At 49.5% G+C, this 15,520-nt stretch overlaps 3 protein-coding genes across 4 annotated transcripts; 2 read left to right on the top strand and 1 right to left on the bottom strand.

The window, feature by feature from the left end:
• Nucleotides 1-207: 207 nt before the first annotated feature.
• Nucleotides 208-798, bottom strand: LOC119180358 (large ribosomal subunit protein mL62-like). Its single transcript, XM_037431548.2, has one exon. The coding sequence runs from the start codon at nt 766-768 to the stop codon at nt 244-246; it is 525 nt and encodes a 174-aa protein (XP_037287445.2). The 5' UTR covers nt 769-798; the 3' UTR covers nt 208-243.
• A 270-nt stretch (nt 799-1,068) lies between these two features.
• MED9 (mediator complex subunit 9) lies at nt 1,069-4,060 on the top strand. 2 transcript variants are annotated; one of them, XM_037431281.2, is made up of 2 exons: nt 1,069-1,245; nt 3,823-4,060. In XM_037431281.2, the coding sequence occupies exons 1-2, from the start codon at nt 1,184-1,186 to the stop codon at nt 4,058-4,060; spliced, it is 300 nt and encodes a 99-aa protein (XP_037287178.1). In that variant the 5' UTR covers nt 1,069-1,183. The 2 variants fall into 2 exon arrangements, with proteins under 2 accessions (XP_037287178.1, XP_075725054.1); XM_075868939.1 differs by lacking the exon at nt 1,069-1,245 and adding an exon at nt 1,257-1,580.
• Nucleotides 4,061-4,070: 10 nt separating this feature from the next.
• LOC119179299 (uncharacterized) lies at nt 4,071-5,993 on the top strand. Its single transcript, XM_037430366.2, has one exon. The coding sequence runs from the start codon at nt 4,071-4,073 to the stop codon at nt 5,775-5,777; it is 1,707 nt and encodes a 568-aa protein (XP_037286263.2). The 3' UTR covers nt 5,778-5,993.
• Nucleotides 5,994-15,520: the final 9,527 nt, after the last annotated feature.

The following is a 15,520-nucleotide window of genomic DNA, read 5'->3' as shown; positions in this document are numbered from 1 at the left end:
ATGGTTCGGTGCCTTGTCTAAAGAAATGATCCGATATTTATTTAAACTTTGGCAGTTTGATTATAAGCATCTACATGGCAAGCAAACAGAAAGAGGATGTATTTCGTGGTACTCAAACAGTGACGAAAGAGACGTAGTTTCGGGTATCTCATATTGGTGTGTTTCGTGTGACAAGTCAAAAGAATAAGGCAGTGGGAAAGGCAGATGTTCTATCTACAAGGCAAACTTTTATTAAACAGTAGTTCACGAAGATACGCCGCTGTTCGACGCCGCCGCGGGGACCCTGGGAATTCGCAAACGAGCCGCCGCCAGTCTTTCGTGCTTGGCGCGCAACGTTAACCTCGTCTCCGGAATGTTTTCGGGCGGAGGTCGCGACACTTCGCGCAGCATGCATCGCAACATGTCCAAGCAGTCGGCCACGTTGACCGACTTCTTGCGAGTCTTGTCCGAGTGGAGCACTAGGTTGCCGAGACTGTCGATGAACGGCTTGCACTCTTGTCGCAGTCTTTGCTTGGCCTCCTGCGAAATCCACTGTGTCGAGTCCAAGTGCACGCGAATCTCCACCCGGTACGGGTTCGTCGGGTCGTGGTCGTAGATCTGAACGTCTTTTATGTTCACGCCTCCTTCGACAGGCGGCGACTGTATCGCGTTTTCTCCGCTTGATGGGTAGAGTTTGTCGAGGCTTATGTCGCTCTTGTACGACCTGCACCGTATCAGAAACGTCGGCCGCATTGCTGCGGAACACGCGAGCCGACGCAAAGCTGCCATTTTGCAAATTTGTAACGGCTATGGATTTGACTGTTTGTAGCTGCCGGTGGCTACGTAACGACTGCAAATTGTCTCAGTAGTTGTTTTAGCGCATAAGTTACCGCAAATCTTACGTAACGCATTGTTTTTGTGCAATCTTCTCGTTTTAATGCATGTTAAATGGCTGTTAAATGCATGTTAAATGTTGACTGCAGTATTGTACTGTTGATTTTGTTGTACTATGTACACCCACTCTGCTATGGCCCCATGTTGGGGCTCGCAGTATTGCTAAATAAAAATAATAATAATAATAAAAACGTGGCCTCTGTGACCAGTTTTAGTAGCTGCTTGTGTTGTTGAAGACTGACGTGATACGCTTGCTGATCATCATCGACATCACGCAGAAAATGTGGAAAATGTGCTAATGTAAACGACAATGGCAACGATTGAAGAAGTGAGCAGCGAGATCTTGCACCTTATTTACGATGTTATCAGAAGGTGAGATTTCTGCGCACTCCTTTTTGTCGGCAACAAAGCTGATAAGAGCTCCGCAGCAATGTCTTGTGCGGCTTGAGTTACAGCAAATTCGCGCACAACCACTGCAACGTTTATGGGAGTCCGCCGAACTTGCTTTCATTTGGCGTCACAAAGTGTGGCACCGGCACTCTGTTATTCCTTTATTCGCTGCCTCTTTTATTTGACGCGACGTTCCATTGTTCCGTAATACATTGACGGTGCTTCTGAGACTTTGGAAGGACCACTGGAACGCTGGACTTTGTCCTTCTCTAGATTGGCGGTTCGCCGAAATCGGCTCTCCACATGATAGCAGACGCGTGGGTGTCGTTTTTTTTTTTTTTTTTTTTTAGGAATGTGACTTTTCTTTGTAGCTTCTTTGTCCATGCACACAAAAACGTGATAGTTTGCATACGCGCCGCGTCGAAGTTCGCGTCTTGGTTTCCTAACTAGGACCTGTCGTAAGTAAAAAAATTCTTATCAGTTTACCATGGGAAATTTAATCCGCTGGCAGTGCCTCGTCTGTGTGGTGGGAAAGCATTCTGTGCACGCGTGGAAGGAAATTTTTCTCATTCGTGTTGAAAGTATACAAATGGAACGCAATTTCCTGGTTTTCGTAACAGCATGAATACATTATAAAGGTTTGGTGCGCACGATATGCCGTCTCTGGTCATCTACACACCTTGCTTTACTTCTGTTTTTTTTTAACAACCCCGAGAAATGTTACTCACTCCACCGAAGGGCCAGGACCGGCCGCCAGAGGCCCTCTTTGTGACGTAACTGAAAAGTGCTGATGGCTTCTTATGGTCACCTAGAGCAGCTATTCTAGTACACTCTACCTAGAGGAAAAGTTGGTGCTTCGACGCTGTTATACGCATAGAGGGGAGGAGAAAAAAAAGCAAGAGGGCGTGTCACGTGATAACTTTGAAGCCCAGACACAAAAAGAAACAGGGGCGTGCTGGGAAATGCGTAGAGTTTCGTATAGGTACTTTAGAGTGAACTCTGGCGCTAGTGGCGGTGAAAGCTGCAATGCACGGCGCCTCAGCGAGCATGGGAATGGTGGGTAGTACTCACATTTGTCTAATCTTCGTTCTTTCGGCTCTGTGTGGCCTGAATCCGCTTTGCCGCAAGAGGCAGTTCAGCAAAGGTTCGGCAGTTACGCTTCACCACCTTGATCTTCCTAGGCTCAGCCATTCAAATCGGCTTGTGAAGTTTGCAATGGTCCGTTCCTTTGTTTGAAACAAAATCAAAATGCAGCGATTAAAACAAAGTCACAGGTGCATTCGAGGCCCAGAAGCATGCAGACTAGGCAAATTCGTGTACTACCCATCATTTTCATAGTGGGCGAACGACTGGAGCGCCAGGGTCCCCCCCTAATTACTTTCAAAGAACTCCATAGAGAAATGAGCCCGGCGCATGGAGAACAAGGAGAGGAGCAGTGAATGAGGAAGTTGGCTTGTGGATACTAGGCACACACACTAGTCAGCTTTAGGAGATGATTTAGACTCCAACCAAAAAGTTTTGAAGAAACCCAACGTTTCGAAACCGACTTAACCTCAGGGGTGACTGTGGAGCTACGTAGCCGCGACGTCTTCAAAGCACTCGCGGGGCGGATAATGACCCCTCTCTCTCTCTCGTTTTGCCGTGGAGCGCAGTCCATGTGTAGTCACTCCTGAGGAAGGAACCAAGTCGGTTTCGAAATGTTGGGTTTCTTCAAAACTTTTGATTGGGGTCTAAATCATCTCCCAGTTTCATACCCAACCAGACAGACTTCTGTAGAATGTTTACATACTAATCAGTTTTTGCTTTTGTTCACGAGTCCACCAAAAAAAGGAAATGAAACAAAAGCATCATGGGAAATGAGCATGAATGCAAGGAGCAAGTGACTTCTGAGGACGTTGGCTTGTGGACACTAGGCGAGCTACGTCCTATTTTTTTTTTTTTCCTTTCCTCAGAAGGTTCTTCGCATGGGAATGCTTGGAGGTGTTGGATTCCTGTTTGCAGATTCCAATTCCTCGAAAAGTCAACATGTCTGGCCTCAATGCATTCTTTGCACCAAAGAGTTAGTTTCATACTCAAGTAGCGGGTGGTAAGATAGCCCTTTCCTAGCATTATGCAGAAACAGGCATTATTTTACTTTGAGAACTTCTGCTTCGATGTACGCTTTCATGAAACATAAAAATTATCAAGCACCCATTTAACTTTGAAGACAGGCGACAAGATCAGTGTTCACTCCGTGGCAGTTTGTCATTTGTCTCGTTCTTTCGCGATTTTACTATGCAGTGCAGGTGAGTGAACTTTTGTTTTAGAATATAATTTGAACGAGATACAACTGTGTGAAAGTTTCCATTTTAAAGAAGCCTTTATATGTACAGCCGTATCTAATTTTTAGCCGAAGCCTTATTCAATGGTAGCCAACACAAGCTTCACATATATCATCACTCACTTGGTGGCACAGAGCCGCTTAAGAATTCGCATAGACGGTGGCGCCGAATTTCTTTATAGGCATTATTGTGAGGAACAGTGGCAAGCGTTATGTTCCTGTGTCCCTTGCCATCGCAGTATCGAGAAGGACTCTCACGACCCGACCCAGAAGAGGGACAGTTACGATAGCGCTGCCAAGATCCAGGAGCTGCGGGGCAAGCTACAGCTGTGTCGCGACATGATCAACAAGCTTCCCGGCATCGAGCTCACGCGGGAGGAGCAGTTGCGTCGGGTTGATGCGCTACGGCGCCAGCTGGTGCGGAAGCGCGAACTGCTGGTGAAGTACAAGAGTATGTGCCATTTTGACATGAAATAGTGTCCGCACCATGACGAGTCTAGTGCTGCACTGCGTGCTACAACTGCGCCCCCTGGTGGTTGGCATTACCCGCCGCTGCTGCCATGGCTATGTGAGAGACCACTACTTCGGGTTCTTTAGGGAAAGCGAAGCCTATCAACGAACTGTGGCATCTGGTGCCAAGCTAGAGTTTGTGCCACCAGAGACGTCCGCCCTCTCTGCTCTCGCTGATGACCAGTTAGTTGGTGCTGTGCTGTCTTGCGGCTCTTCGTCGGCAAGAGGAGGGCATGTCCACGCCTTAGAAAGGGAGTGCTGCCGTCGAGTAGGCAGACTAGCACCTGAGCTTGCAATTCGTGTCATGGATGCCTGGGCCGCTAATTCTCCTCATTGCGGAAGCAGTTATGTGCGGCAACTGCCACATGCGGTCGATGTAAAGCAACTGCCCTGGCCGCATCTGGTTCACTTGCTGTACCTCTTGGCACTCAAGAAATGCAGCGTCCCGCCTCACTTTGCAAGCGCCGTTGAAGAGCGACTGTCAGAGTTCCAACTGGAAGGGGATTTCAAAGAACTCGCTGTTTTGTGCAGTAGCCTGTTCAAGTTGAAAACCAGAGTTTCCAACGATGCCTTTCTTCGCTTCATCGCTCAGCATACAGCTTGTGCCCTGTCATCACACGAGGACAGGTTCGACATTGTGGCGGCGTTGAAGTTCTTGCGACTCTGCGAGCACTACAGCCCCGAGGTTCTTCAAAACCTGGCGAGCTATGTTGCCATTCACAGCCGAGAACTGGTGGTCACCGAATGTGCCCACATGCTGGCTGCCTTCGCCAGCGTTGCTGCGTATGACAGAGGCACATTCGAGCACCTCGAGGACAGAGTGGTTTCCCTGCTTCGCGAATGCGTCCCGAGCAAACACAGTTCGTCTAGGCTGCACCCTTCTTTACGTCCAAGATTGAAAGATGTGGCCAAGGTGCTGTGGGCATTTGCAGCTGTAAACCACAGTGCCGGGAAAGAGAGCCTGGAAGTGGCAGTCCAGTTTATCGAGCAAAACTTTACGTCAAACAGAGATCTCTACCACATCCTAGATGCCTTGCAGTCACTCATTTGCCTCGACTGCTACCCATGGGACCTCATTGACAGGGCAACTTCGCCGAGTGCAGAGCGGGCGGTTTTTCTCGACGGAAAGAAGAAGGCGGTTCTGCGTCTAGTATTCATTGCCGCGTCTGCACAATTGACGAGAGGTGCTCCACTGACTGTGAAGCTGACCAGCAGCAGAGAGCAGCTCCCAAGGCGCGACGGCTTTGGGGAACTAGTAGCCGTGTTCGGAGAACGTCGACTGCGAGCCGGCTGTGTCCTGCCGCACATCCGCATCGCTGGCGTGACTTTTGCCGTGTGTCCGCGCTCGTTGCGCGCAAGCCCCGTGCTGGACGTGGAAGATCTGAAGCAGCAGAGGATGGCTGCCGGAAATCGCGAGGCTCGTTTTGTCAGCATAGAGCTCCTGGACCGCAGCGTGTTAGTGCGAGACAGTGAGGAGGGTCACCTCCGCGGCATTATGGCAGTTAAGGTGTACCAGCTCCAAGCATTGGGAGTGCGTGTGATTGGGGTGTCACCGGAGGAGATCGTGAGGCTCGCCGCACTCACGGATAGGCGGCAGTGGTGGAACGTTCTTGTGCGAGCATGTGCCCTAGAGGAGAGTCTTCCTGCAGGTTTTAAATCTCTGCTAGCCAGTGAACCTGCTTGACACCATTTGGCCCTGTAATTATTATTTAACAGTCTTATTAGTGTTTCTCAACTTTATGTTACTGATGGCTTTGTGTAGACCATCTCCAGTTGTGTCCTCATGAATGAGCGAGGACGTCTCCGATTGTTGTGTATAATGAAATAGACGTAAGCATTTGGTCACTTTCTTCTAACTAGTATTTTACAACTTGTAATAAAACCAAAAATGTAAGATTTAGGACAGTGTGTATTACTACGTACAATACTGGTTCATTCTCAGCTCAGTAGATGTACAGGCTAGTGCTTAAGGTAAAACTTTCAGGGGGTCACAGTGCAATCAGAGTGTATCCTCAAGTGTGAAACAGACACAGAGAGAATCTCGACATGACAAGCATGACTGCACATGCGCATCTTGGCCAACAACTTGGCTTGGCATGCTGGCTGCAGCCGCCAAGCCAATGCCTCGATCGCGTGTAACCACGCTGTTTGCGTATGATGTTTCAAGTGCACATGCACTCGAGTCGTGGCTTATACGGCGAACGACCCAAAACATCAACCGCTTTCTCGGACCCTTTCCCCCGTGTATACACACAGACTGCACTCCACGGCAAAACGGGAGAAAGAGAGGGGAGGGGGGCATTAACCGCCCCACGAGTGCTTTGAAGACGCCGCTGCTACGTAGTCCCAGTCTCTCCTGAGGTGGGAACCAAGTCGATTCCGATACGTCGGGTTTCTTCATGTACTACTGGTTGGAGCTTAAATTGTTTCATAGTAAATCAGAGAGGTACTCAACAGGTCCTCAAAATTGAAGGACTGCTTGTTGCACGTTGTGCTGGCATCTTTCTTGCAATCCTGATAGCATTTTCTTTATCCCTCTAAATTGGCCGTACCACTTCATTGCCCAGAAGCGTTGCTCACTTGTAACGAATAACTGAAGTGAGTAGAGGTGGCTGCTCGCTTCACTGTTCAATATATGGTCATCCGTCAAGAATATTCAAACGCAGGAGCAAGCCCAAGCTGTACGCCAGTATCATTTGGGTGATGGTTGCCCAACTCTGAATGCAAGTGCGAGGAATCTCCCGTCAGAGTGTTGAAATAGAAGCACATTTTTTGTATTAGCTTCTGTGTACTGTACTTTTTTTTTTCAGGGCATGCAGTGAATAATTTTCACATTGTAGTGCAGCAGAATAGTGGTGCAGAAAAAGTTACATCTCTGTCAGTGTGGTTCTGTTGAAAATTCTTTCACGACTGCCATCAAACCAAAAATGATGTTCAGAATACTTAACACTTGTTTTTCTCAAAACCCAACTTTCAGGCGTGTTTCGATGCACAGAAGTTCTTAGCTTTTGAAGAATTCTATATTATTGCAATATAAATTATATGGATAGTCTCGGCTGGTTTTTCGTCTTTGCCGCCGCCGTTATTCCCGCAGTATATGTATACGTTTATATATGTATACCTCCTACCGAATACGAGAAAACCGCAAGTGGACATGGAGGAGCCCTAATGGCGAAAATAAGAACGAAATAGACTTTATAATGACCGCACACCCAGGAATCGTGCAGGATGTGGAAGTGGTTGGCAAGGTACGATGCAGTGACCATAGAATGGTACGGTCTCGAATTCGCCTAGACATGAAGAAGGAACGACAGAAACTGATACGCAAGAAGCCAATCAATGAGCTAGCACTGAGAGGGAAAGTACAGGAATTCAGAGTGTCGCTGCAGAACAGGTACTCGGCTCTTAGTGAGGAAACCAACCTTAGCGTAGGTACAATGAATGATAATCTGACGAGTATCATTACAGAGTGTGCAGTGGAAGTTGGAGGCAGGGTAGTTAGACAGGACACTGGCAAGCTTTCCCAGGAAACGAAGAACCTAATTAAGAAGCGTCAAACCATGAAAGTGTCAAGTACAACAGACGAAATAGAACTGGCAGAGCTTTCGAAGTTGATTAATAGACGTAAAGTATGCGATGTAAGAAGGTATAACATGGAGAGAATTGAACACGCTCCGAAAAACGGAGGAAGCTTCAAAGTAGTGAAGAGGAAACTTGGGATAGGCAAAAGTAGGATGTGTGCACTAAGGGACAAAGAAGGCAAAATAACTACCAATATGGATAGGATAGTTAAAATAGCGGAGGAGTTTTACAAAGATCTGTACAGTAGCCGAGACAACCACGACCTTAATACTATAAAAACTAGCAGTAACCCAGACGACACCCCACCAGTAATGATAGAAGTCAGAAAAGCTTTGGAGAGCATGCAAAGAGGCAAAGCTGCTGGTGAGGATCAGGTAACATCAGATCTGCTGAAAGATGGAGGACAGATCGTGTTAGAAAAGCTAGCCACCCTGTTTACGAGGTGTCTCCTGACGGGAAGGGTACCAGAGTCTTGGAAGAACGCTAACATCATCTTAATACATAAGAAAGGAGATGACAAGGACTTGAAGAATTACAGGCCGATCAGCTTGCTCTCTGTAGTGTACAAGCTATTTACAAAGGTAATTGCTAACAGAGTAAAGAAAACATTAGAATTCAATCAACCAAAGGAACAAGCAGGATTTCGAACAGGCTACTCAACAATTGACCACATTCTTACTATCAATCAGGTAATAGAGAAATGCTCAGAGTATAACCAACCACTATACATAGCCTTCATAGATTACGAGAAGGCGTTTGATTCAGTAGAAATGTCAGCTGTCATGCAGACACTGCGGAATCAGGGCGTAGATGAAGTATATATAAACATTCTGGAAGAAATCTACAGGGGATCAACTGCTACCATAGTGCTTCATAAAGAAAGCAACAGAATACCAATCAAGAAGGGTGTAAGGCAGGGGGACACAATCTCCCCAATGCTATTTACCGCGTGCTTACAGGAGGTTTTCAGAAGCCTAGAATGGGAACAGTTAGGGATAAGAGTTAATGGAGAATACCTTAGTAACCTGCGCTTCGCCGATGACATTGCATTGCTGAGTAACTCAGGGGACGAATTGCAACTCATGATTACGGAGTTACACAGGGAGAGCAGAAAGGTGGGTCTTAAAATTAATCTGCAGAAAACGAAAGTAATGTACAACAACCTCGGAAAGGAACAGCGCTTCGAGATAGGTAATAGTGCACTTGAAGTTGTAAAAGACTATGTCTACTTAGGGCAGGTAATAACCGCAGAGCCTAACCACGAGATTGAAGTAACTAGAAGAATAAGAATGGGGTGGAGCACATTCGGCAAGCACTCTCAAATTATGACAGGTAGATTGCCATTATCCCTTAAGAGGAAGGTATATAACAGCTGTATCTTGCCGGTACTTAGCTACGGAGCAGAAACCTGGAGACTCACAAAGAGGGTTCAGCTTAAATTGAGGACGACGCAGCGAGCAATGGAAAGAAAAATGGTAGGTGTAACCTTGAGAGACAAGAAGAGAGCGGAGTGGATTAGGGGACAAACGGGGGTTAAGGATATCATAGTTGAAATAAAGAAGAGGAAATGGACATGGGCCGGGCATATAGCGCGTAGACAGGATAACCACTGGTCATTAAGAGTTATTAACTGGATTCGCAGAGAAGGAAAGCGGGTTAGGGGGAGACAGAAGGTTAGGTGGGCAGATGAAATTAAGAAGTTTGCGGGTATAAATTGGCAGCAGCAAGCACAGGACCGGGTTAACTGGCGGAACATGGGAGAGGCCTTTGTCCTGCAGTGGACGTAGCCAGGCTGATGATGATGATGATATATGTATGAACACTCAAGAAAAAAAAAAAAAGTCGCCCCTCACTCAGCACCCAGCTCGTTGCAATACACCGACACGCGCTTATCTCTCACGCATACTTTTCCCTGCAGAAACGGGGGGGGGGGGGGGGGGGGGATAGATACATGTGCGCGCGCGCTCATCCTTCGGTTGGGAGAATCGTGTGCCTTCGGCTACCGCTGGATCGATTGTGTTAGTTTCCGGGCTCACAAACTTCACTTCGGTCTATGCACATGTCCCGTTCGTGAAAAGAGCGCGCTTTTCATAGACAGCCAGGTATAACAACAGGGCACTTGTTAGTTTGCACTCATCAGTACCTGTAATTACGTTTTGTGCATCATTTTTGCTTAAACCTTAAGCAGCGCGTTACATGTCGAGCGGTATATTGTTGTTAGTTCGCTCTGGTCTTGTGTGTGAGCAGCGCACTGCACGTTTCAATCTGCTTGCCGTTCTCAGCATTCATTGCTTCGCCCTTGCAGTGACACTGTGTCTTTTTTTCCTCTTAAATTTTCATGCTTCTTGGTTAGACAATAGCCTGTGCAATTAACCAGGATTGCTAAAAACTAACAGGTTTTGAGGTTTCGAACTGTAAAGCAACCTTCTGAAATGACAATAATTTGGTTTTAAGCTCTGTACCTTTAGGCATTACTGGTAAAAGAGCGAAATTCTTAGTTCATTAGACAGCTATAATGCTGCTAAGCTGTTCTCTTTTCGTGCAGTTGGATAGGAATATTTGGCGTGTAGTGGAGCATACGCACTAACGTGTATGCGCCTTCCGAAGAGAACGAAAAACCCCGTGCTCTGATTGTGCGAGAACCTGTGCCGTCTTTGCCAGACTTGCCGTACGCCCATTTTCCGTCGCGACCTCGTTGCGACTCCTCTGTTCGAATAAACATCATCGCATTTGGTGGAGGCTGCTGAGATCCCTAAGCAGACCTGGAGCTCCGCTCTCGCAAGTTGGCCGAAAGACCACCGTACAACATGACTGACGCAGTCACCAACCAGCCCATCCCAGCACAGCCAGCACCATCAGCTGCCCCGTCGACCTGCCCCGGCGCTACCCGTCAGCGGGACCCACCAATCTTCAGCGGCAGTGGTGAGCAAGACGTCGAAGACTGGCTCTCCTTGTACGAACGCGTAAGTGCCAGCAACAAGTGGGACAACGACTCTAAGCTTGCCTATGTTATCTATGTTGGCTGACGTCGCGAAGCTATGGTTTACCAACCGCGAAACCGCCATCGCTAACTGGTCCACCTTTAAGACCCTCGTGACCGAAGCGTTCGGCCGACCAGAGGTCCGCAAGCTCCGCGCTGACCAGTGTCTGCGGCACCGAGTCCAGCAGCCTGGCGAGACGTTTACTAGTTATATTGAGGATGTGCTCGACCTCTGCAGGCGTGTTAACTCATCCATGCCTGAAGAAAAGAAAATTCGACAGATTCTCAAGGGCATCGAGGATGGCGCATTCCAAATGTTGCTGGCGAAAAGCCCGACTACGGTGGCAGTCCTCGTAAGCCTGTGCCAGAGCTTCGATGAATTGCGTCAGCGTTCCATCGCCCGACAGAGTGTCCCATCACCAGATTCGATCTCAGCCGTCACACTCGCAAATGGCAACATTCGCCAAGGAACTCTGTCGAGCCAGATTAAACACTTCATCAGGGAGGAAGTCGCCCGATAGCTCTCCCTGCTGCCGCATAGCGACGCGCCCACCAGAAGCCTCCCTTCGACACTGCGGCAGGCCATACGCACTGAAATTTGCGATGCCCTTCCTACAGTTCCGGCCCTTTACCCATGCACTTCGGTGCCATCTGATCTCTCAACTGCCGGCTACGCACCAACTGCGCCGCCTTCACCTCTCAGCTACGCAGCTGTGGTCGCGCAGCCCCCACCGCATCCAGTCGCCTTATCGGCTCCACCTCCTCCGGCCTCGCCTCCGGTATACAGGCCCCCACCTCGCTTTTTCCGTCCATCTCATCAGTGGCGCACCCATGACAACCGTCCTATCTGCTTTGCGTGTGGCATCGCTGGCCACGTTGCACGCTTCTGCCGCCGCCGTTCCACACCTGCGTACGCCTCCTTTGGAACGCCTACCTACGCACCGCAGCAGACCACCACGTCTGCATATGAACAGAGGCACTCCGACTCGGATCGCCGCCCATCGACTGCTCGTTTCCCATCACCTCGTCACCGATCGCCATCGCCTATGCGTCGTCGACCACCTCCTGAGAAGGGAAACTAATCAGTGCAGTTCCGGAGGCAAGAACTGCAACTTGTGCGCAATTCCCAAGGCCTCCATTTTCACCGCAAAATGTTGTTGATGTCGATGTTGAGGGAGTCGTCACATTAGCGTTAATTGATACCGGGGCTGCCATTTCTGTGATGAACGCAAAATTTTGTAGGAAACTGAAGAAAGTGACCACATCTCTCTGTGGCATGATGCTGTCCATGGCTAGCGCGCAACGCATTAATCCCTCGGCTGTGTGTACGGCGCGCGTTGTAATCCAAGACGTTTTGTACGTTGTACAGTTTTTTGTTCTATCATCTTGCTCTCATGACCTTATCCTGGGTTGGGATTTCTTATCACGTTATGAAGCTATCATAGATTGTTCTTGTGCCGAAGTGTCCCTTGTGCCAACATGTGAATTTCCACCACCCGACCGCTCTCCTCTGCTCTGCAAACTCATCGCTGACGACGACATCACCTTGCCTCCGGAAGCTTCGGTTTCTAAAGCCTTTCATGTATGGCGCAACCTGACGCCACGGTGGTGTTTACGCCATCTCCGGTTTTTACTGAACGCAAGGGCATCGTTCTCCCATTTGCCGTTCTTATAATTGCGTCTGGTTTAACCGTAATGCTGGTTACCAACCACTGGAACTACCCCATTGGCCTACTTCGTGGTGAAACATTAGGATATGTGCAACCTGTCGACCATATCGATGATATTATTCTTCCCGACGAAACGCCATGTCACATTGCCGCAATCACTCATGCGTCTGAGCCATCAAGTTCGTCAGCCTTCGACAATGCTATTGACGCAGACCTTCCCCTCTCGCATCGCCGCTGTAAGAGATGGGAAGGAAGATGTTGCAGGTGATGGCATCCGGATGGAGGAACTGAACGCCGACAAGAGGATACGAGAAACATAACAGAGGTTTATGACATTATTTACACTTATTTACAGAAAAGAAGGGATAGTGGTTTCACAAACCACGAGCGTGGTGGTTGAACACTACATAGTTCAGAGCGCGCTGTCCAGCACTCTGCCGCGTCGTTTTATGCCCTGTCGGGCTCCTCCTCTCAGAGTCGAACACCAATCACGCACACACAGGTGAGGGAGGCGAGCATGCAAGGTCCACGTGAACACTGCACTGTGGTGGCGCCAGCAGGGCTCTTCCGCGTCGTGGGTGTGCCGCCACTCGAGAGTTCCCACGATCCTGGCAGCATACTTCAAAGGGTCCGCCGATTTTGTTCGCTCAATTAGCGGGGTAATTTGCGGTGGCCGTTGGTCTCCTCCAGGAAGGTGTTGTCTCTGTTGGCCTCTCTCGAATGGTTAGCGGCGTCTTGGCGACACGACGTCTCGCCCTCCGGCTAGCACGTACAATGCCTGACGAGCATAGGCAGTCGGCCGGTCGGCTTGGTGATTGGGGATCAAAAGGGAGCGCCGCTCCTCTGTCAGCTCCGGCGCCGGCCACGCCAGCCCTCCTGTCGCCCGACGAGTCGATGAGGCCATCAGTCACGCTGCTGCTCGAAGGGACGACCAAAGGGTCCGCACTTGAAGGACGGGACTCACCTCTGCCCGCCGCCTGGTCTGGATAATCACTCAAATACTTGACAGCGTCCGTCAGACCTGGCGCCGAACGGATTGAGAGACGAATCCACAGGCCAAACCTAACACCGCCAACTTGTTGCTCTCCTTAACAAGTTTCGTTCTTCTTTCGACTTTCAAGAACCTGCTTTGGGCCGCACCACGGCTATCACTCATACTATTGACACCGGCTCACATTCGCCTCTACGGCAGCGTCCTTATCGCGTTTCCGCCAAAGAGCACCGCGTTATCACGGAGCAAGTAGATGACATGCTTAAACGTGGAGTCATACAGCCTTCTCAAAGCGCTTGGTCATCACCTGTGGTTCTAGTAAAGAAAAAAGATGGCACCGTTCGATTTTGCGTGGACTATCGCCGCTTAAACAAGATTACGAAAAAAGATGTCTACCCGCTACCACGAATAGACGATGCTCTTGACTGTTTACAAGGCGCCGAGTACTTTACATCATTGGATCTGCGTTCTGGGTATTGGCAGGTGCCAATGGCTGAATGTGATCTCCCTAAAACAGCCTTTGTAGTGCCGGATGGCCCATACGAGTTCAAAGTCATGCCATTTGGGCTCTGCCACGCGCCTGCCACATTTGAGCGCATCATCGATACCATCTTGCGTGCCCACAAGTGGAAAACTTGCTTGTGTTACCTGGACGACATCGTAGTCCTTTCCATCTTGCGTGCCCACAAGTGGAAAACTTGCTTGTGTTACCTGGACGACATCGTAGTCTTTTCATCTGATTTCCCGACACATCTTGTTCGCCTCCACGAGATTTTGACGTGTCTAACTTCTGCAGGCCTACAACTTAACTGCAAGAAGTGCCACTTCGCAGCACGAAAACTAACCATCTTGGGACATGTCATCACAAGAGACGGTGTAACCGTGTTCTTCCAGATCCCGATACGCTTCGAGCTGTCGCTGACTTTCCGTTGCCCGCATCACTGAAAGCCCTAAGAAGTTTCGTCGGTGCCTGCTCCTACTTTCGTCGCTTCGTGCGCAACTTCGCGTCCATCATCGCACCTCTCACGAGTCTGCTTTCCAACAGCAAAGGTATATCTGCATGGTCACCTGCATGTGACGACGCATTTCGCCAGCTGCGCCGCCTGCTGACCTCACCACCTATTCTTCGTCACTACGACCCCGCTGCTGCCACAGAAATTCACACCGATGCAAGCGGCATCGGTCTTGGTGCAGTTTTGGCACAACGAAAAGGCACCCAAGCCAAATACGTAGTCGCCTATGCAAGTCGCGCTCTCAAGAAGGCTGAATTGAATTACTCCGTGACAGAGAAAGAGTGTTTGGCCATAATCTGGGCGTTGACGAAGTTTCGCCCGTACCTTTACGGCCGTCCTTTCGACGTGGTCACAGACCACCACGCTCTATGTTGGCTGTCCACCTTGAAAGACCCGTCCGGACGCCTGGGGCGTTGGGCACTTCGATTGCAAGAATACGACATCCGTGTTGTATATCGTTCCGGTCGCAAGCATGCGGATGCCGATGCACTTTCGCGATCGCCATTAACACCAGATGTGGCTTCTCTGTCCCCCCTTTTTGCCACCTTGTCACCAATCGACACCTCTGACATGCTTTCGGAGCAACGTAAAAACCCATACCTTGCATTGTTACTCGACTACCTTACCGATCCGTCTGCTGTCCCTTCCACGAGAGCGCTACGCCGGCAACCATCCCACTTTTCCGTGCGAGACAACATTTTGTACCGCCGCAACTTCATGCCTGGTGGTCGGAAGTGGCTCCTTGCTGTCCCAACTCATATGCTCTCTTACATCTGCATGAATTTCCATGCAGATCCCCAAAGTGCTCACGCAGGTGTCCTGAAAACCTACGAAAGGCTGCGCCAACGATATTACTGGCGAGGAATGTATCGCTTTGTGCAGAAATACGTTCAGTCTTGCACCACTTGCCAACAGAACAAGACACCTCCGCGGCACCTTACTGGCATGTTACAGCCGCTCCCATGCCCGCTCCCATGCCGCTCGCCCATTCGACCGCGTGGGTATCGACCTCTATGGCCCCCTCCCACATAGTCGCTCTGGAAATCGGTGGATTATTGTCGGCGTCAATCATCTGACACGCTACGCTGAGACTGCAGCTCTACCGGCAGCGACCGCCCATGAAGTTGCACTCTTCATTCTGCGCAGCTTCATTCTCCGCCATGGGGCTCCACGGGAATTACTCAGTAATAG

The sequence above is a fragment of the Rhipicephalus microplus genome, chromosome 7 (genome assembly GCF_043290135.1).
Source record: "Rhipicephalus microplus isolate Deutch F79 chromosome 7, USDA_Rmic, whole genome shotgun sequence".
In the NCBI taxonomy this organism is placed as follows: domain Eukaryota; kingdom Metazoa; phylum Arthropoda; class Arachnida; order Ixodida; family Ixodidae; genus Rhipicephalus; species Rhipicephalus microplus.
This window is presented reverse-complemented; position numbering and strand designations above follow the sequence as displayed.

Coding starts and splice junctions, on each gene's coding strand:
- LOC119179299 (XM_037430366.2), top strand. CDS start 4,071: ATGACGAGTCTAGTGCTGCACTGCGTGCTACAACTGCGCCCCCTGGTG.
- MED9 (XM_037431281.2), top strand. CDS start 1,184: ATGGCAACGATTGAAGAAGTGAGCAGCGAGATCTTGCACCTTATTTAC. Junction 1,246..3,822: donor ATTTACGATGTTATCAGAAG/GTGAGATTTCTG, acceptor TTGCCATCGCAG/TATCGAGAAGGACTCTCACG.
- LOC119180358 (XM_037431548.2), bottom strand. CDS start 768: ATGGCAGCTTTGCGTCGGCTCGCGTGTTCCGCAGCAATGCGGCCGACG.